This window comes from Alligator mississippiensis, chromosome 4, assembly GCF_030867095.1.
Source record: "Alligator mississippiensis isolate rAllMis1 chromosome 4, rAllMis1, whole genome shotgun sequence".
Classification (NCBI taxonomy): Eukaryota; Metazoa; Chordata; order Crocodylia; family Alligatoridae; genus Alligator; species Alligator mississippiensis.
Window position 1 is genome coordinate 193,543,016 of NC_081827.1, and position 23,116 is coordinate 193,566,131.

Consider the following 23,116-nt stretch of genomic DNA (forward strand, 5'->3'; position numbering starts at 1 on the left):
CTGACGGTCTCAAGAAATGAGGAAAATTCCATCTGAGGAAAATGCAGCATCCCATGGCAGGCATACAGGGTAGGTGTGGGCTGCAGTCAGAAGCCAAGAATCAGGTTGAATAAATCCATGCTGAGGTCACAATTAGACTGTTAGCAGAGCAAGAACTAGTTGGTATAAAGTTAGCTGAGGACTCTTGTATATGTAGAAGTCACTTAACTGCAGAGAAGCCAGACCACAGTGGGAGGAATTGTGGTCTGTACTGCATTATTTGTTGCTCTAATGATCCTTTTTCTTCTTGCTCAGCTCTCCTTTAGTTTCAGCTTTTCACTTTTCTGGGCTAGAGACATTATTTAGCCCAAATGTTACCTGTTTTCAAGTGCCCTGTTTTTTATTTATTTTTTTTCCATTTGCATTTATCTTTTCCTTCTTTTCTTGTTTATTTCCTGTTCTCCCCTCTGCTTTTATTCCCTTTCACAGCTTTTCTTTGGGTTACATATTCTGTTATTGAAGTAATCTTTATTCTATCTTATTGAAGCTCATTTAGCATTTAGTAATGGCTGGATCCCCACCCCAAATCAATGAGGAAGGATGACCATAGGTGAACCATGTTGCATGTTAAAGAACAGATCTCTGAAGAATGGAAGATGGCATAATTTTTCTTGGTTCTGAATATGAGCACTGTGGTCTGCAACTGCATTTACAACATCCCCCTCCCCCCAATTAACATTACAGTCTTTATCCAAACCTCCTGTTTTTAAATGCCTGCCTTTCCTACTTGAAATAATATAGCAAATTTCCAGTTCATTACATGAGTGAGAAAACAATGTTTATTAGGCAACCAATGATCCTTTGGATTGTGGTCTATGTGTATGAGGTCTAGTCAGATGTCTGATGAATCTGCTTGTGGTTGACAGTCCCAATTTGCAAGTGACACAGCTTGTTACAAGTTTCACAAATCCATGTGTTGTCTGAGTTGGAATCCAAGTTTACAGCATGCCGCTTCCTTCTTTTCTCACTTTGCTTCCATCCTGTGGATCAAAGCCACTTAATGGTGAACTGTACCCAGTGCCAGATGGTCCCTCCAGGTTGGATGAGTTTTTGTGCACTCGTCCCAGCTTTTTACATTGATGTTGAACAACTTCTGATCATTTTTGCACGTCCATAGAGGCTGACCCTGCTTTCTAGAGCCGTCTTAAATCTCTCTGTACAAAGTATTCTTAGGGATACAGTCTCCTTTCATTCTCCTGACATGGCTGAGTCATTGTGACCTCCTCTTCTTGAGAATGGTTTCCAAGTGTGTCAGCCCTGCATCCAGCACCTTTGTTTTTGGCATTTTGTGTTCCCACTTTATTTTCACAATCTTGCACAGGCATCTCATATGGAAGCTGTTCAGTCTCCTGATGTGCCAAACATACCGTAGTCCACATTTGTGAACCATCAAGCAGGGATGACATCACTCAAGTCTCATAAATTCACATTTTCACCTTAGTTGATAGTCTGTTGTTATTCCATGCCCGTTTCTGTAATAGCCTGAAATTCTTAGCTGCTTTTCCAATTCTGTTAGTTCATTCTGAAGGTCAAAATTCCTGCTGATCATAAAACCCAAGTAGCAAAAGCTGTCAAATGACATCAAGAGATTTACCCTTCACAGTGAGGTTGGGCACTGGTTCTTCCACCCATTGGTACATGAAATCAGTGTACTTAACTGCTAAGAGAACAGCCAAATTATTATCATACCCATCTTGAAAGGTGAAACTGAAACTTATTTCCTTAACAAATCTTTTCTCTCTTCTGTTTTGTAAGCACTTTTTCAAATATTGCATGACTGACCAGGTTGGGTTATTGGGAATGTTTTTTGTTTTTGTTTTTTAAAAAATTGAAACGCTTTGAAACATTTAATAAATGACTTTTATATGCATTTGTACATACACATTGTGTAGCATTTAAAAATACCACTTATATGTAGTTACCACTTGATGCTATCTAACAAAACATGGTTATCTGCTGTCTATTTATCTGTAGAAATATGGCTACGATATGTCAAATACCACTGTTTATTGATTGATTATTTTTTAGCAATTAAAAATATATGATGGACATCTGTCTAACACACTTACCCCAGAAAACTCAGATATCTGCAGCAAGCATTCACAGATATATTAGAATTATATATGGGATGCTTGTGCAGAGAAATACTTAAATAACCTGAAAGTTGCCACACTGCATGACACAAATCAATACAGTTGTATAGTTGTTTGTAATGAGGCTTTCTTAAAGTTATTACTAGAAGTTTTTGGTTTTTTTTTAAATTAGATTTTCGAAGGGAGAATGTGCTGCCTCACTCTACCTCCAGGTCCAGGCTTACTTTGTTGCTACAGTCTCCTCCTGTGAAATTTCTTATCAGTCCAGAATTCTTTCCAGTGCTGCATTCTAACCCTGTAAGTACAGCATGTAGAGATGAGCAGTTCCATAAATGTACAGGGGGCTGGGATTATGGTGTGGGTGCCAAAGCACCTGGTTGACAGTCCAGAGGTTGTAAGTTTGAGGTTATAGCAGAAGCATTCACAGTGCAGCCATGTCAGATTCCAGTAAATCTGCAAATTCTGCGAAATACCTTGTTGTGAGGACAAGGGCATGAGAAGGAAAGATAAATGTACATTTGTAAAGATGGGAAAATCTTGGTATTCTTATCTATAAGCCTCTCTGTTGAGGTTAAGATATAAAACAATGAAGAAGGTGATGAACTCCATAACAATACGTATTTCTTGCCTTGTAACTCAGCCTATCAAACCCCCCAAAATTGATGGTATGTGCTAGCTGATAAGATAAAGCTTTGATCAGGATTTTTAACTTCATTTCTGCTTAAGGAGTTGCAGTGGCTATTTGTTTTAGGCCAGAATAACTCCATTTATCGATAGAAAGCGAAGGCGCTACAGTTTCTTCAGGAAAACGGAGTAATACAGTAGTGAACCATATTTTTATTTGATTTCATTCCATAGTTATAGTAACCACTGTTAAGGATCATATACGCCATTTCTGCCCAGTGGTTTTGTGGTATTTCAGCTACTTTCTAATTTCATATTTTATCCACAATGTAAGTTACAACATTATCAGCTACTGGTGTAGAATCTGTTGTAAATACTGGCCTTATATGTTCACCTCTGTATGCAGAAGAACATATATAGCTTTATACGGCATATAGAGTAGCAAAGAAGTACCAAACAAATAAGTCTCTGCCATATCTCAGCCTACAGTCTACAGATAGGCCTGCATACAATATGCCTTGGCATACAGGAAGGTTTATCAAAGCTCACTGTTCAGTGCATTCCTTTGCAACTGTGTGTGCTGTCATAGGTTCCCCAGGAGGCATTGCAGCTTTTACAGTATATACTTTTGTCTTAATTGTTCATCCAGTCATACTACATGCAGAATATGTTCCTTGTAACAGGTGACCTACTTGTGAAGGGTGAATAACACACCTTTCACAGGGCTAGCACAAGGTTCTGTCACACTATTTTGAAGATAAGTAGAAGGCAGGGCTATGCAGCACCTTATAGACTAACTCAGGGCTGTTTAACTTTGGTGCAGCCAGTGTCTATGTACCACACAGACCATATGCTGTATGGGGCAGGGTCCCAGCATCTCCTTCACAGCATGTGGGCAGAGCTGGTGACAGCTTGTGGCCCCCAGGAATCCCCCTTCCCTCTTACTCCCCTGAAGTGGGCTACATGAACAGTGCATGGCACCCTGCTGTACATGTGGCACATGGTTCCCTCTCCCTGCCTCCCCCTCCCAGTGGCAGCACACAGTTCCTTCCTAGGGCTTCATCTACTGCATGTTGATAGGAGAAGTGGTTGTAGGGGCCCATAGGGCACATGCTAGCTGCTCACAGGCTACTAGTTGGACAGCCCTAGGCTAACTCATTCATAAGCATGAGCTTCTGTGGCCTACAGCCTATTAGATGCTAGTAGATGCTGTGCTTATGTAGTTATCTATGCCTACTAGACACTACAGCATACTAGAAGCTCCTGTCTCACTGAACAAGCTAGTCTATAAAGTGCCACATTGCCTTGCCTTCTGCTTAACTTCAGATTAAGATGGTTAATTATTTCTCTCCATTTTGAAGATGTTAGTGATGCATGTGCCTTATGAAGTGGCTTTGCACAGGGATGAATGTCACCTAAAATGCTTTCAAATTTTACAGGATTGTTTGTTTTAATTAGTATGATAAGATATGTAGCATAAATAGAAATAACATAATGAATAATTCATTTTCTGCATAAATTCCTGTTAATAATTCAGACAAGGTTCCTTGGGTGAATTTGATATCTTTTATTAGACCAACCCAAATAGTTGGAGAATATTATTAAGCAAGCTTTCGAGTTCAAAAACCCTTCGTCAGGCTAAGGAAGTTTCAGCAGTGGGTGTGTGCTCTTGTCTGCCTATGTCCTTAGACCAACACGGCTACAACCTACACCCCTGTTAATAATTCAGTGGTTTTAAAATTCTTGAACAATGCTAATTTTGCTTTATGATGTATGTTTGCTTGTGTGCATGCCAACCATTCTGTTTAGCTCCACAGTTGAGACCTAATTTTTGTTTTCTTTCTTACATTTCCATATTTTATTCTTGGTTATTCAAAGCCATAATCAAACATGCCTATATCTTTTTAAAGATCCAGTAGGTGGAAAAAGTGTTGGCTTAAGTCCCTGATGAGTTTCCAAGAGGAATATATTACCACCCTGTCATACACCTTATTAATAAGTTTCATTGTGTATGCCATGGTTTCTAGTTTTTCCTGATATACCATCCTTAAGAGAATGCTTAGGAGTGCACTGTAAAGTCACTAAAATTGAGACAACTTTGTTGCCAGAAGAAGCAGTCTCAGTGCTTGATGTGAGTGAGGTGAATGGAGTGCTAAGAGATGCACTCTATTATACTTCATTGGAGTGAATGCATAACAAAGATTTTCAATTTTGTTTCTATTACCATTGTTTAGCTGGAGGTGTTTTAATTAAGGTTTATCTGAGCAACAGGCCATCCTTTTACATTAAAAAGGTTGCCTCTATCAGTAAGAAAAGGCTAGGTGTTTTTGAAATGTAGATGTCTTGCAAAATGCCTACAAGAATAAATCATTTCTGATAAAATATATTAGGACAAATTCACTTAATAAGGTCTAACTATTCTACCTTTCTTCCTTTAAAGTATATGAGCTTTATAGATATATAAGCATTGATCTAGTTGTTGAGGGTCCAGTTTATCAAATCGCAAATGTGCGTTAATAACTTTAAATGCATGAGCAGGCCATTTGTCTTCAGTGGTATTACTCTTGGACAACATTGAACTCGGTAGAGATCTTTCTGTTAACCTCACTGGAGACTGCATCAGATTGGGTCTCAATCTGTTGTCTGTTCATTAGAATGGATGGATTCTAATTGTTCGACTAATGGCCTTCCTATATAGATATTTAATTCTGATTTTCTTTTCAGAAATGTATTTATTTTTCTGATGGATTTTTCAGAGTGCCTACCGCATGTTTACAAACAACACGTGTTTAAAGCACATGATCACCAAAGTCCGGCGGGACACCCACCATTTTGAGCGCTACCAACATAATCGTGATCTGGTGGGCTTCCTTAATATGTTTGCTAACAAACAGCTGGAGCTGCCAAGAGGCTGGGAAATGAAACATGACCATCAGGGCAAGGTAACTGGAATGCAAATAGAAGTCTGGTTGGATTTAGTCTCTATACTGATGGAATTGAGAGTTGCTTTAAAAGAAGCCAGGGTGGAGACAACTAGAGAAATGATTAATCTTTCCCATAGAGAAAGTGCTACTGTGGCCATTTTCCTTCCTCCTGCCTTGCACAGAATGATATATCTTGTCTGTACTGAGGGAGTATTATTGAGAAGGGTACTCGAGTTAGGTCCCTTTAAATGCCAAACTATGCAGATGTTCAAGGAGGTTAACTGGGCAAAGAATAGTGGGACTGATCTAAATTAGATTGGGAATGATTTAGTGAATGTCTGCACATGTTTGGAGTTTGGCCTTGGGGCTGGGAAAACCCAGCCATTCACCCCAGCTCCTGGACTCGGCTCTTCTTTAGACTCCCACCTCACCCCCATACTTTGACCTGGGCTATTTTTAGTCCTTGACCCCACCCCCTGCAGACCCATCCCCCCCACATACTTATCAGTCCCCTCTTCCCTCAACCTACCAAACCCCACTGTGAATTCACTAGTCCCCTGCTGCCCTCTTATCCTGCCCATCCCTCCTCCTACCCTGACTTACTCCACGTTCCTAGCATGGCTCCCACACCAGCAAATGTTTGCACATGTCACTCCCGATCTACAATTACATGGCTTAAAGTAAGGTATGGTGAACATCTGCACATACCCAAACTGTAGAAAGGTAGAATCCTCTGCCGAATGCATGTAGCTCTGTTGGCTTCTTAGGATGTTTTCCTGTTCACACTGGCCTATTATGCTTTTGTGCTTTTTCTGCAACTTTAAAATCTATTAAGCCATGTTGGTTTGATTTTTAGGACTTTTTATAAAAGTTCAATTTCTTTCTCCCCAAAATCTCTCAAACAGAATTTATTGCCACTATATTTGTTTTCCTAAACAGCACCTGATGTCCCTGAAGGAACATCTAAGTACTACATACAGCCAATAATGATCAGCTTCTCAGAAGAAATATAATACATTTAGACCAGATTAGTTTTGGGAATTAGATCAGTTTTGGGCTGCATGGGGCAATAAATACTGATAGAAAGTGTTTGTTGATAGTTTGCCAACTAATAACTGATTTGGGTGGTTGTATTGCAAGACTTTTTATACTTTAAAGTTAGAGTTTGATGTATAGAGGTCTTAATTATTTTTAAATGACCATTCACTGGATGAGAAACATTCATTATTAGTAAAGTTATGCTGTGGTTTCTTCAGCCAGGGGCAGTTTAATTTTTCTCCTGGGTTTCTACGTTAATTTTTCTTACTTTAAGTTAATGGGATATTGGAAGTGCTTCTTTTTATTTCTAGAAAAGTATTATTGGGTCCTGTTGAAAACAGGAAAATTAAACTTACTTTTTATATGACTTTGTATTAAATGCGGTCGTATCGTCTTCAAAGTTATAAAAAAAAATTAAAAAATTAAAGAAAGCTAGGATGACCAGTTACAGTTTGCAGTGGCCTTTTTTGTGGTATCATTACCCAGGATTTTTTCTTAATCTTTTCGCAGGAGCGTAGGAAGGAATAAGCATATATAGATTTAGAATATGAGGAAGTAATAGAGATATGAGTTTTGATGAGAAATAAATTTTTATTAGCACTATGAACAAACTAAGAGAATAAAAAAATCATTGAATCATAGGGCTTGAAGGGAACCTCTGGAAGTCATCTAATAGAACCCCTTTCTCAAGACAGAAACATCTGTCTAAACAAGTGGTGCTCGACCTTTTGGCTCTAAGACCAGGTGGGTAGCACAGGGACTGTCTTCAGGCTAGGTAGAGAGTCTGTGGGCCTGATAGAGGATGGGGCTCAGAACCGCTGCTACCTGTGCACCAGGATTGGGCCTTGGGGAGGGATGGCACCACTTCCTCTTGCCCCCTATGTGCCAGGATTGGGTCCTCAGGTGCTGGTGCTGCCCCTTTGTACTCTCTTCTCACTGGGATTGAATCCTGGGGGCTGGCAGCCCACTTCTCAGCCTCCTCCCTCCCACCAGGATAGGGCACTGGGGCCTGGCACTGCCCCTTCTGGTCGTGTGTGCTGAAATTGGGCATTGGATCCAGCATTGTAAAAAAACGTTTTTTCCTACTGTAAAGTGACAATCAGTTACTTTAGTCTGCTTTATGGGGTTTTTTTCTCCTATATTATCCCATCACATTCCCATTCCTTTTCCTAGTTTAGGAATAACTGAACTATACAACGCTTCTTGCGCTGCTTGGCCAAAGAGGGAGAGAGATTTCTGGCTATACCACAATATATAAATATTTCTTCCATTTGGTTTAGTTCTCATGCTCAGAATGAACACACCTTTATCCTCTTGTGCAGCTATTAAGACACATTCCATGATTTTTCAGTTGCCCACTAACTTACAAATACATTAAAGTTGATTTCAAAAGCATCACAGAGTAAACATGTATGGGGCAAAGAGAAGAAGCTGCCCCTACTCCCAAATGGTTATCCTCCCTCTCTTCTCTGTTTGTTTGTGAACTGAGGTACATTGATTGAACTCTGTGGAGATTAATACACAGGACTTCTGAAATCTTGGGGTCTGAACTAAAAAGCATCTTTGTATCTGTGTTTGTGTATTCCCTCTCTCACAACGTATGTAGGCTGATAGTGTAGAGTCAGGAATACATGTAAATGTATATACATATATTTTGTATTAAAACTTTTCATACAGTAAAGTGATTGTTTATGGTTTAATTGTTGAATTCATTATTTAAAGACAGTCAAATTGAGTATTGTGTGTGTGTATATGTGTGTGTGTATGTATATACATATATGTGTGTGTGTGTATGTATATACATATATGTGTGTGTGTATGTGCGTATGTATATACATACATATATGTGTGTGTATGTGTGTGTGTGTATATATGTGTGTATGTATATACATGTGTGTATATATGTCTATATGTGTGTGTGTATATATGTGTGTGTATATACATGTGTGTATATATGTCTATATGTGTGTGTGTGTACATGTGTGTATACATACATGTGTACATGTGTGTATACATACATGTGTACATGTGTGTATACATACATGTGTACATGTGTGTATACATACATGTGTACATGTGTGTATACATACATGTGTACATGTGTGTATACATACATGTGTACATGTGTGTATACATACATGTGTGTGTACATGTGTGTATACATACATGTGTGTGTACATGTGTGTATACATACATGTGCGTGTGTAGACGTGTGTATACATACATGTGCGTGTGTAGACGTGTGTATGTGTGTGTATGTGTGTGTATATACATACATGTGTGTATATGTGTGTATACACATACATGTGTGTATACGTGTGTGTGTATGTCTGTGTATGTGTGTGTATATACATACATGTGTGTATATGTGTGTATACACATACATGTGTGTATACGTGTGTGTGTATGTCTGTGTATGTGTGTATACATACATGTGTGTATGTGTGTATATGTGTGTACATACATATGTGGGTGTATATATGTGTGTGTGTATGTGTGTGTATGTGTGTGTACATACATGTGTGTATGTGTGTGTATATATGTGTCTGTGTCTGTGTGTGTGTATGTGTGTATATACATACAGATGTGTGTATGTATGTGTGTATACATACATATGTGTGTGTATGTATGTGTGTATACATACATATGTCTGTATGTGTGTATATATATGTGTGTATGTATACATACATGTGTGTATGTGTGTATATATATGTGTGTATGTATACATACATGTGTGTATGTGTGTGTATATATGTGTGTATGTGTATACAGGTGTGTGTGTGTGTGTACATGTGTGTGTACATATGTGTGTATACATGTGTGTACATATGTGTGTGTGTGTGCATATACATATGTGTATGTGTGTATATGTGTGTATATACATGTGTGTATATGTGTGTGTATATACATGTGTGTATATGTGTGTATACATACATTTGTGTGTATGTGTGTATACATACATATGCGTGTGTATGTGTGTGTATACATATGTGTGTATGTGTGTATATCTGTGTATACATGTGTATATGTGTGTATACATACATGTGTGTATATACATACGTGTGTGTATGTGTGTGTATATATGTGTGTATATGTGTGAACATACATATGTGTGTATGTGTGTATATATATGTGTGTGTATGTGTGTATATACATACAGATGTGTGTATGTGCGTATGTATGTGTGTATACATGTATATGTGTGTATGTATGTGTGTATACGTACATGTGTGTGTATGTATGTGTGTATACGTACATGTGTGTATGTGTGTATACGTATGTCTGTGTATATATGTGTATGTGTGTGTATACGTACATGTGTGTATGTGTGTATACGTATGTCTGTGTATATATGTGTATATGTGTGTATGTGTATACGTGTGTGTATGTGTGTATACGTATGTCTGTGTATATATGTGTATATGTGTGTATGTGTATACGTGTGTGTATGTGTGTATACGTATGTCTGTGTATATATGTGTATACGTGTGTGTATGTGTATACGTGTGTGTATGTGTGTACGTGTGTGTATACGTGTGTATGTGTGTATACATATACGTGTGTGTATACATACGTGTGTGTGTATGTGTGTATACATATACGTGTGTGTATACATACGTGTGTGTGTATGTGTATATATGTGTGTGTATACATACATATGTGTGTATGCGTGTATGTGTATATATGCGTGTGTGTATACATACGTATGTGTGTACGCGTGTATGTATGTGTGTATGTGCGTATATATGTGTATATACATGTGTGTAAATGTGTATATATGTGTGTGTATACCTGTGTGTATATATGTGTGTGTATGTGTATATACATGTGCGTATATGTGTGTATATGTGTGTGCGTATATGTGTGTATATGTGTGTGCGTATATGTGTGTATATACACGTGTGTGTGTATATGTGTGTATATACATTTGTGTAAGTGTGTATATATGTGTGTGTATATATGTGTGTGTGTATACATACATATGTGTGTATATATATATACACACATACACACATATATATATCTGTATGTGTATGTATAATGCAGTTAAATTTAACGTATTTAAAGATGCATTAAATATATTTATGGATATTAACTTGAACATATTTGTAATGCCTGTTAAAATACTTTACTTCCTATTTTCTTGTGTGTATTTGTGTGCATATATTATAAAATATTATACAAATGAAAAACATCAGAATTAAACTATTTTAATGAGCATTCACAGCTTTTTACTTAGAGTGCTAATTTTTTATTTAAACAGCTATAGGGCTTGGTGATATACATGTAGCTTTTGGCCAAGCCAAGGTACCAAGACTCTTGTCTAACCATTGTAAATTTTGTTCTTCAGAGCAGTGGTGGGAATTTCCATAATGTTAGATTTAGTTTTCTTTTTTGTGCTAGACTGAGTTTCTAGCTGTGATCTCAGTATCCAGATTAACTGAGCTTTGAAGTTACAATGATTTTCTTTAATGGATTTTCAGTATAGTAAATATATGCTTTGTTATATAGTAGGTTGCCACTGGCATGCCTACAAACATTCGTGCTTAATAAGATGTGATCATTTTTAATATAGTCTTTAAGCATATCTTATTTAAGTGTATGCATGAAAAAGTATTACATACTGTGTTAGATTGCCACATTAAGTCAGAGATTTGTGCAATATGACTCCAAGCAGAATTCTCTTTTCTGTTGAATCAGTATTTTTATTGATGTTTTTTCTAATTCTACTATACCATAAGGTTGATCTGTTGAACTCAGACTTTGAGCTAATGAAAGTAGACTTACTTTCTTTACAATATTGGTAAATCCAATTAGATAAAATATTAGACAGTGGAGTTTTCAAAATATTTCTGGGTACCTGCTAGCAGGGAAAAGTAAATGCATCAACCAGGAGCATAAGCACCTAGGACTCCTGGGTCCATTCAACAGCAGCCACCCCACCACTTCTAAGACCAGCATTGAGATTTTAAAACAGTTTTCACTTTGCTTTCATACTTCTATAATACCTGGATTCTACATTACTGGTGCCACAAATGACATCACTGTTTGGCAAAAGTGGACTCTGCCAAATGCAAAAGCTCAAAGCTCAGTAAAGCTCAAAGATTGCTATTAACACATTGCAGTTATCAAACACGTTTTACAGTTTATTACCCAGGAAACATTCTGCTAAATCAAGTGTGTCTAACTTCTGTGCTGTTCCTGGGCCTCTCACTACTCAGGCTACATGCCATGGGGCAGGCCCCAGAATCTCCCCTTTTCCCCCAGTCTACGTGAGCAGTGCCTTGCTGCACTGACTTGCATCAGTGATACCCCCTGCCCTGCTGTACCTTGATCCCTGTTATAATAAACAGTAATGCTTCACTCTGCACTGGTATAACACATCTGTTCTTCTGTCTGTTTGTTTTCATACTGCTCAGAAGAGGAACTGGTTTCTTCTCAATAGACCCAAATTGCCAACTCCGGAGAAGGCGGGGAAAAAAAGCAGGTCTTCACACTTAATGGATTTAGATTGAATAGATTTAGTGTCTACCTATCTATTTTCATAAGCATCGTGTTTGAATGCCTCTCAAGCATAGAAAAATAGCAGTAATATTAACAAGCCACACTAACTGCTTTGTGATTTATATTCCTTTCTTCCTCAGTGTTTTGTTTTGCTGTAAATCCTTCTCCCTGAACTTAAATATTCTTCTGAAATAGCTCTATGTTTTTTTCACCATGGCTAAAGGCTCACAAAAGCATGAGAATAGCAAGCAAGTGTTTCCCCAGAGCCACACTAAAACTGGAACAAGTTTTAATCTTGAAATACAGAGACTTTTTGCTCTAATTGTACTGTAGCTTCTGAGTTTCCTCATGATCATGTGGTCCTGTTTCAGAAAATGGTGAGTCAAACAAGACTCACGGTTTTTTTTCTCATCCCATGAAACCCTTGGACCTGTCTTGAATTTTTAATCACATTTTAGCAGTATGTTCTCTGCAACCCGAGCTGAGTTTTGTAGGTTGTTCAACCATGAAGAATTTCAGCAGGAAGACAGTGAACAAACCTGTAATCACATTGTGTCATAGAACCATAATCATAGGCTTAAAATACATACACACCCACTTGTGTTCATATTCATAAGGTAAATAGCTTTTAAAGAGCCATGTTGTTGCCATTAAGTGACCTCCTTTTGGCTGCTTATAAGGAAAATGAATTGCTGGACCCTGTTGCTCCTGTAAAAAATTAAAATCCTCTCTTCTTGAACAATTATACCATGATATAATTTGGCATTTCTGTGATGCTTTCCAACTGAGTATACATGACTGCCTTATAAAATGTTAGTGGGTTAAGCCAGTAAGCCCTATAACTCCCCTATGAGCTGGGGGATGTTATTCTTGTTTGCAGAAGGGGAAGATGAGGTACAGTAAAATGAAGTAACTTCTTAAAGTAATGACTAGAATCCAGATCTTCTGTATTTAACCTACGGCTGCTTTCCCTCTGGCAAGTATGCTTATTGCAGGGAAGGTGCAGTTAGAAATGGCCTAGTTTACAGTGCATGTTGGCTCAGATCGAGTGAACGCTTTGTTTTTTTCCTCCTCCAGGCTTTTTTTGTTGACCACAATTCTCGCACCACCACATTCATCGATCCCCGGCTTCCCTTGCAGAGTAGCAGGCCCACTAGTGCATTAGTTCATCGGCAGCATTTAACCAGACAACGCAGCCATAGTGCGGGTGAGGTAAGCCTAATCTTCACCTCCAGGTTTTCCGTTTTGAATATTTGAATGTAATTCCATGCAAACATTCATTATTTTTCAGTATTTTAATTGTTCCACCGGTGTGATCAATCTGCCAACATTATAACCTCTCTTCTCACTAGTTAAGACCCTCAAAGGTACGATTCGATAATGAATTCAATCGTAATGTATTTATTGTTGTTATATTGTAGTTACCCATTAAACCACATGAGGGCTCTTTAAGACAGCAGCAACCAGCTTTTTGCTTCCTACGGTAATTTACACTGACTAGGGAAGTGTCTAAGGAAATAGGTAGGTTTCATGTAGCTCAGTGATTCTAAACCCAGGGTACCACAGAGTGCCACACAATTTTAGCACTGTTATGTGTGCAAACATGATTCACAAGATAAACCCAGAGGTTTCAAATAGGAGTCTGGGGTGGCAAAAAGCACTCTGACCTGTTTTGGTTTTTCCTAGTTTTTTGCAACAGAAGACTTGCTCTATTGTTTTTGTGTAGTCAAAAGTGAGTGAGAACTAAGAGCTGAAATTTTCTGAAGGGTGCCATAAGTCTAAAAATGTTGGGAATCATTGATGTAGCAAAAGAATATTATTCATAATGCCCTGTTAAGCCTTAGCATCATAGAAAAGTAAATGTAAATATTCCTGTTACCATGAACAGAATACCAGACACTTGTGGTCCATATGATATTACATGTAATTTGTAAAATTATAAATATTTAGAATATGGATTCAAATGAGAAATGTTGTAAAATCCTATATAATAAAATTCTGTATTGGGGTTTTGATTACATAGCTCTTGAACTAGGTCATTACTAGGAGCCTTTGAATCAATTATATTATTCATATTTATGTCAGATGTAAATACTATAAGATCACATCTCAGCTCTATTGCTTTTTCTTTCAGCACAATTGTAAGATTTCTTTTACTCCCCACGTTCGGGGCCAATCCGTGGGAAGGTTTTCAGCACAATTGTAAGATTTCTTTTACTCCCCACGTTCGGGGCCAATCCGTGGGAAGGTTTTCCCATCCTTGATGCCCTCCTTGCCAATTTCCACCTTTGGGATGGTTTAGGTTGAGGTAGGGAGGGGTGAATGGCATATGGATGACACTATCTGGGCATCTTTGTACTATTTGCTTATTAATGCAATGCAATAAAATACAGCATTTACCACACCAAAGTTTATTGCTCTCGGGCACCATGTCTACACATGTACTAGGGACTGTAGTGTGTTGAGCTGAGTCAGTGCAGCTCTGGTTGGTAGAGGGCCTGGGGGGTGAGCCTGCCACCACAGGGCTGTTCTGACCTGGCTCAGGATGCTGCAAAAGGGATGGCTGGGGCACGAGCGTGCTCTAGTGTGCGGCTAGCCAGCAGGCAGCCCCCACACTGAAGCACCCTCGTGCATATATTAAGCAAAGGGCAATTTAATAACAAACATTTCATTTTTAAATGCAAAAAATTAATGTTAATGCAACAATATTAAGTTCACAACAGCATATTGCAGAAGCTGCTCAGACATCATGGTCACTACTAGGAACTAAAGGATGTGGTTTTACAGTGAAAAATACTGCAACTACATATGTGTAACACATTTGTGCTCCTTGTGAAAACTCAAAATCTTATCTGTTCTCTGCAGTGATGAAATAAATGTGCCTTTACAGCTTTTTATTTCTGTTTGTCCTGCAGAGTGCAGGCTGACTTTCATTCCTCCATTTACTGATACCGTGTTCACAAAATTGTCCCCAGTGAGTTAGACTTGGCAAACTCAACTAATGGCAGTTATCACAGAAATATTTTCTGTTGGTTTAAAAAAATGCAAGGAATTAAAGAAGAAATCTTAGTTCTAAAAACCCAGATTGACTTGCCACAGCTGGAAGTTAGAGGTAGTTGAAAAGCAGTAAATATAGAACCTCACAATGCCAAGAAACTCCAAGAGCAGTTGCACACAAGAAGGGGAGCCTGCTTCAACACTCTGGACATCTAGTGCATTGGAGCAGTCTCGATTAATCGAGTCTGCTGGAGCATGTAATTTGATGCTCTCTGGCAGCCTTGCGCGTTGTGGTTCAGTGATGCAGAGCGCCTCTGCACTAAGAAAATGGCAGTGGTGTGCTTTGAATTAAAACATATTCTATGTGCTTTAGTTCAAAGTGCACCGCTGCCTTTTCTCAGCATGAAGGTGTGCTACGCCACTGATACACATGATGTGTGGGTGCTTTTAATTAGCATGGTTTACTAATTAAAGGTGCTCAGCGCTGTGTTGGAAGTGTGTGGAACAATGCCCCAAATGAATGTTTCTTGTTCCTTAGATTGCATAAACACAATATAGTAGATGCTGAGTTTTCATAATTTTCTTCCGTTACAGATAATTCCTGATGTTGCAATTAGTGGGGATATTGATTCTGATTTAGCAAAGTTCCTATGTATGTGCTTAACTTCAATTTACATAAGTAACCATACTCGTATTAATATGACTGATCATGTACTTAAGTGCTTTGATGGATTGAAGCTAGGTTGAAGACAGCCATGTTTTGCTTGGTGCTGACCTTAATTCTTACTGTATTTTTAGGTAGGAGAGGACTCCCGTCATTCAGGACCACCAGTTTTACCAAGACCATCAAGCACATTTAATACAGTCAGTAGAGCGCAGTATCAGGACATTGTTCCAGTGGGTATGTCAGTGCACATGATTCTCTTCAGAGAGGCCTATCTTGATTTAACTATGCATGTCAGGGTTCCCTGTTTGGGTTTTTCTGTTTGGTGTTGTACTTTGTATAATGGTTCAACCTATCTACCAGCACTTTCTGTTAAGGAACTTCCATCTGTGTACATGGAAAAGTTTCCGTGCAGGGTCATGTTAATGTGGAAATGTTTGCTAGTTAAAACAAAGGCTTCCTTGCATTGAAATTCCTGTTTAACTTTCCCTGAAAAGGAGGCAGAAAAGTTTCAGATAGTGGGCCAGATTCTTTATCAACCTGGATTCCACTCTGAGTTTTTATTTCACAGACTTTCCAAAGGCTAGAAGTCTTCTTGGAATTGGTCAGTAGCCTAAATTCAGTTCCCAGTTACATACCCACAACCTTACTGAGTTCGATACCACAAAGAACAGAATTCAAGTAATTGAATTTAACAGCTGTCATACTGTGCAAAAAACTCAAGATTTATTCATCTGATTGACTATGATTGGCTTTTGGTTCAGTGGCATGTTACTTGACAATCACAATTTAACCTCCTTTCCCATGCTGCTTTATTCAGGTTTAGGATTTGTGCTATATTGAACAAAGATACTTTAACGGTGGTTGAATAATTGACAATGGAATAGGCACAAAACCTTTGGATAGGCACTAACTTGGTAGCTAGAACCACTTTAAAGATATATACATATGTTAAAGAAATACTTTAAATTCATTTTTTTTTTGGCATAAACTGACAAATAATGACAAAGAATTAAGATGGTCATTGACAACTGTATTTTAAATAGTTTTCCAATAATTTGGGCTCTGTTGTTTGATAGTTGTCCTTGGAAGCTTCACTAGTAACTGAAGCCTACTCCCATGTTGCACATGTTTGCTCTTGGTAGTTTAGAAACACAGAAAAATACAAGTTGGCTGCCTGTCTGTCCGGTGGTAGAATTGCACACGTCATCAGAAATGTGTCCAGCTGTGTAAATGGTGTTTGTTAAATAAATGCTGAAGAGCTGAAAGAAAAGCTCCACCTTGTGTTTTGATGTGATGCATCAAAATCATGAGTAGGGGGAAGGGAGATTTAGTTCTCAGTGATGAAACAGCGGAGCTACAAAAGTATAGAAAGTTAGCAAGAGTATAAGAGTATACAAGATACACAATTTTGAACGTAAATTTGTACAGCAATAAATATTTATACATTTGATTTATTTCACTACAGCAAAGAAGTGGAATGAAATCTGTCAAGCTTTCAATCCCTTAAGATAAGGGAATTTATAATTAAGGCAGAAAAACTGGTTATTCCTCATACCATTGTGGAATCTAGGGCTATGGGCTATGGACTCATATTCATTTGTAAAGCCTCAGCACTCAGTGCTGCCTCTGCTGTGAGCGTACCACCTCTTGCCATTGGTCCTGAGGCACCAGTCACTATAGTGGTTGTTCCCACAGTGCTGTTGACACACCAGCTGTAGACACACCAGCTGCTATTTTTGTGGCACTACAAGGGCATTTGTGGCACTACAAATGTAATGTGTCCATAGTTTAAGAAAACCATACCATAAGTGCCTGGAATTATAATAACCAGACAAAAAAGCAGCATGAATTAAGGCTTGGGTAGAAATATGGATTTGCAGCCATATATTTCAATGTATTGGTTTTGTGGGACTTGATCAGACCATTAATATGAGTAAAATATAAAGGCTGGTATTCTTCAAGAAAAAATAGAGTTGGAAGCAAATGCAAAGCACCTAACTATTTACCTTGTATATGGTAATAAGAAATATGTGCTATACCACCTAGTTTACTATTAACTAATTTGTGAGTTTATATTCCTATCTAGCACTGCCATTTGACTAATCCAAAAATATATTATTATTAACATATATGATTATTTATTGCCCAGTAACTTGTATAGTTTTTTGTATCAATGTAAAGTGGGCAAAAATATTGATTATAGTAGTTTTTTTATATTCTTTCAATAAAGTATTCAAGAAAAGAATTCAGGTCAGATCAATTCAAATTCATGCCCCTGTTACTCCCATTAAAAATTCAAATCCTCTTTTCTTGAACAATAGTAATGTAATAACTTGGCATATATTGCTTTCCAACCCAAAATGCTTTTTAAAAATTAGTGAATTAAGCCGTCATTTTGCATTGATATACATGATAGCACAGGATGCAGGACAGTGGATAATAAGATCCTTCGTAAGGTCATGCAAATATGTTTACTAGGTTAACATGAAATAATGGTTTGCTTGATGAAACATCTGAAAAAGTCACATTGTTAATTTTTATGAAGGCATGTTCTGAATCAGATTTGATTCATAAACAAGATAATTTTTTATATCTAAAGCACAATTTAGACATTTTTTACAATAGAGTACTGTTAGTGTAATAAATGAAAATAAAGCTCAACTTTATTCTCATTGTCATTTTTAAATATTACAAGAAATGTTATGTTGCTGTACAAATAACATCAGTGTTCAGTAGGATGACTTCTGTTCACATTTGCAGCCTATAATGACAAGATTGTTGCATTCCTGCGACAGCCCAATATCTTTGAAATTCTACAGGAGCGTCAACCAGATCTCACCAGGAATCATTCACTCAGGTAATAATTATTCTGATTCTTCTGATTTCAATACAATATATCATTTAGTATTTTCTTTTGCCAAAGTTCACTTATTGTCTGGATGACTGCTGCTCAAGTTCATTCAAACTTGGGGCTCACCCTAGTGTAATTTCAGTCTGTCAGAAATGTGTTTATTCATAAAGTTGTAGTGTTTCTTTAATATATTCTTTTGCATACTGGCTTCAAGCCTTGACAGTGATATAGTTCTACTCTAACGTGAGCTTCCACACAGGCATCCAACTTGTCAAAGCCATAAAGATAATCTCTTCTGAATTATTTTTTTATTTGGTTCTCTGCTGGGCTAATCAGCTATCCACAAAAAGTATGTTTTTCTTCTCTTGAGAAATAGTAGAATAATCCAAGGTAGGATGCTGGGGGAATGAAAGGAATAGTGGAAATAAGTAAAATTGCGTGACCCTTGATCTTACCTTCCTCATCCTCCTCCATACCTTCACTACACACAGTCGAAATGCAGTGACGATTCTGTATTGTAATCTAGCTCCCCTCCATTCTCTAAAACAACAGCTTGACAAGCTGATCTTGCCATCTCTTGGCACTCATGTCAGCCATGTTAATACATGTGGTCTGCTCTGCCATCACTGCCAATCACCTCTTCCATCCCAGAACTGTGTAGCATTCTCATATTCAGGAGAAGTTGTGAAAAGGGGGAGTAACCAGGGAAGGGGCCCACAATATATGTAAAACAATAAATCAATACATTGTTAAATATGAAGCAGAGAAGAGGAGAAAAATAACTTTAAAAGTGGGTAAAAAAAATAAAAATCTGTAATATAAAGGTAGGTGAGCCCTGAAGGAAGAATCAAGGAACTGGAGGAGAGTTAGATACTCATCTGTCATTCCATTACAAGAAGTACAAGAAGAGAGTGTCTCTAAAAAACAAAGTTAGATCTACTATGCTAGGGGATCAATGGATACTAGGGAGCATTACAAGTGAGTGAAAGAGGGTGATATGCAGGAAAGAAGTGGCCATGGGTGGTATTGAGTATTTGTGCATCCAGGAATGTAATGCAGGCACAAATACTGTGAGGGATATTTGCACTCTGGACATCTTGCTGGGCAAAATGTCAAGTTTTCTGAAAAGCTGGGTTTTCAGCTTTTCGAGATGAACTTAACCAGCACTGTCTGTCAGCATTTTTACTGTTGCACTGGTGATTCAAAACAGACCAATACAATTCTTTCACAGTCCCATGAAACATCCCCTACAGTTTGCCATGAAAGGTATCTTGTAATTATTAGGGCTGTGTGAAGCTTCGGTCCCTGATTTGATTTGGCAGAGATTTGGCGTGATTCGGTGGCCAAATCTCCAAATCTGAATCAAATCAGGAGACCCTTTAATCTCTCCGAATTGAATTGGAACCCTCTGAATTGAGAGATGTAGAAAGATTTGACAATTCAGCCATAGACACAGCTTTAAATGTTTTTTCTACATACCTCAAGGTACCAGGTGGTTTGTGAATGCTGAAATGCTGGGACAGATGGAACGTCTCACAGGAGTGCAGGGGGCTCCTCAGTGCATTTGGTAGCAGACTCGGAAGTGGACCAGAAGCACTTCTGGTCCACTTCCAGGTCCGCCAGGGAGTGCACAGGGGGGGCTCCCCTGCACCTCCTGAGCTTGGTGACTGGTGCTTCCTGGGTCTGGGGAGACATCCAAGATCCCACCGTGCCTGATTGCCTAGCTGGGGGGCGCAGGGCCCCGTGCGCTCCCTAGCAGGCCCAGAAGCGGACCAGAAGTACTACTGGTCCACTTCCGGGTTCATCATCAAGCATGTGGGGGGGCTCCCCATGCTCCTGTGGGATGCTCCATCTGCCCCAGGATCACAGCATTCACGAACCACACCTGGTACCTCGAGGTATGTAGAAAAAACATTTAAAGCTGTGTCTATGGCCGGATCACTGATTCTCTGAATCAGCATCGAATCTTCAGACTCGGATTCGGCCAAATTGGGAACAGCGATCCGAATCAATGAATCGAATCACTGTCCCTGATTTGGGCCAAATCTGAATCAGATATGTCCCATTTCACACATCCCTATGTGGCAGTTACGGTATTATGTAGTACAGGTACAACAGAGCTGATGTTTAAAAGAAATTCACCCTTCTGTAGAGGGTCAAGACAAAGCCATTCAGGCCCCAGTTAAGAATATGAGTAGGGATAGTGTTGTTGTTGGGATTACTAAAATACTTAATGTAAACATATGGAGATTATGTAAAGCTTAGTACTGCAAGGTGTTAAACCATTTGAACTCAGTACAGCAAAGCCCTTTTGTATTTTGTTTTGACCATCTGCACAGGAGAGCATCTCATCTATAGTTTGGACTTATTTAATTACAAAAGTATACATTACTTAGCAATAAAACCGAATAACTGGTATCCTGGAAATTAAACACTGATGTTAAAATATGTGTTTCCAGAAGTTCTTTGGGTATGGTACAATTGAAAATTGTCAACTTTTGACTGCACGTGTATGATCATCAGGGATCTGGGTTTTCTGTTCACCATGGAAAAATGCAATAAAACATGGATTTTCTCATTTTCAGGAGAAAAACCTGGATTTTCTCCTTTAAAGGAGAAAAGCATGGGAAATGGTGGGTTTCCCCTTGCAGGCTGGCAGAGTTTGAGACAGCAAGGGGCTGGAGGCAGCGGGAGGAGGGCAGTCAGGCAGGGGGTTCCATGTGCATGTGTGCATGTACACACGCACATAGCTGCAGCCTGGAGAGCAGCTCCTGCACATAAGTCTGGCACATGGTGGGGAGGGGAATTGGGGCCATAGTGAGGGAGGGAGGGAGTTGGGCTGGGGCTGCTGCCCAACCTGGACAATGCATGGGGTTTGGGGTCTGGAGCCAGAATGCACAGCCACAGGGCCCAGGCGGGAAGTGGGACAGAGTCATGGGTGGCTCATCCAGAGGCCAGGGGAGACTGGCTACCTGCTCCTGCATGCACTCCTGGGGGGGGCCCTGAGGGACATGTGCCCCCCAAATTTATGCTCGGGGCAGGTGTGAGCTGCCCCCCTGCAGGCTCGGGTTCCCTGCTCTGCTGCCCTCCCCCCAGGACCTCTGTAGCCCTCCCTGCTGCCCTCCCCCCAGCCCTCTAGCATGTGAGGGGCTGTGAGTGGCGAGTGAGAGGCACCAGCAGGGCCCAGGGGACTGAGGGTCAGGAGCGAGGGGCAACAGCAGGGCTGGGGAGCTGTAGGTTAGTAATGAGGGGCAATGGCATGGGCAGGGCACCAGTATGTCAGGACTGCTCAGTGCCATAAATTAGTGGGGGCAGGAGGCAACCGCAGGTGGACCCATGTCCTGGTGAGTAAAGGGGAAAGGGAGAGCTCTGCTTTTTCATGATAAAAAATCCAAACTCAAACAGCAGAATTTATAGGTATTTAGAATTTATTTTGCTATAGTGATTGAGGCACTGGTAGGCTTCCAAATTGCTTTAAAATTTTAATATATCAATAAAATATTGTGCTCAACTGATATATATAATATAATATATTAATATATTAGTGGCATTTCACTAATATATATATATATATATATATAATATATATATATTAGTGGCATTTCATTTTAATTGTGGATTTGGTGTTTTTTTAAATCAGAGAATTTGTGATTTTTAAATGGAGAAAGCCAGGATCCCTGAAGCAGTTATTCAGGTTTTGATCTCTTATATTATGCAGTAGAGATTGCCAGTAAGCAGTGGTCTGACTTCCCAGTCAGAGTCCCATGTCTTGATCAGTGTATTCTGGCTCAGTTCTCCACATATCCTGACAAGTCTTATGATGAAACTCCAATGTCTGAAAATTAAGGTATCCACTCAGTAATCCAATAATTAGATTATAATATTCTATGTATATAATCCAAGTATTGGAGAGTCATCTTAAATTTAGTGTTGTTTTAGATTCGGGTAAATATGGTAATTAGTTCCATTGGAATTGCATTTGAAACATGAGCAAACCCATTCCTGTCAGATGATAATATAAAAAGAATTTCCAGGAAGGGTCTCTCATTTTCATTCATCTCCTTTTACTCCAATAGCAGCAGTCTGTTTTATCCTTAACTGTTGCACTGGTTTTCTCAGTTTGCAAATTGGAAGCTATTCAGAGGACCATTGGCATTATCAGATTTTGCTTCTTGTAAAACCTTGCTTCCTGGCTTACACGCTAACTTTTCACTTTTCAAGATCAGGCAGTTTGCAGATATAAAATACAAACCAAGGGACAAAAGGTGTTACTTCGTACAAGTTACAGAATACATCACTTTCAGTGTATGAGGTTGATATCCTTATTGTAAGTAGATTGAAGACATATATGTCTTTCTTTCTAACCTGTCTTAGCAGA

At 38.9% G+C, this 23,116-nt stretch overlaps 1 protein-coding gene across 4 annotated transcripts in view; it reads left to right on the top strand.

Moving 5' to 3' along the window:
• Positions 1 to 23,116, top strand: part of HECW2 (HECT, C2 and WW domain containing E3 ubiquitin protein ligase 2) — a 330,879-nt gene that overhangs the window by 240,422 nt on the left and 67,341 nt on the right. For all 4 annotated transcript variants that reach the window (XM_019492110.2, XM_019492111.2, XM_059727232.1 and 1 more), the window contains 5 exons: positions 2,305 to 2,429; positions 5,513 to 5,698; positions 13,301 to 13,435; positions 16,019 to 16,121; positions 18,648 to 18,744. In XM_019492110.2, coding sequence (XP_019347655.1) covers positions 2,305 to 2,429; positions 5,513 to 5,698; positions 13,301 to 13,435; positions 16,019 to 16,121; positions 18,648 to 18,744 — 646 coding nt within the window. The remainder of the gene's footprint in view (positions 1 to 2,304; positions 2,430 to 5,512; positions 5,699 to 13,300; positions 13,436 to 16,018; positions 16,122 to 18,647; positions 18,745 to 23,116) is intronic.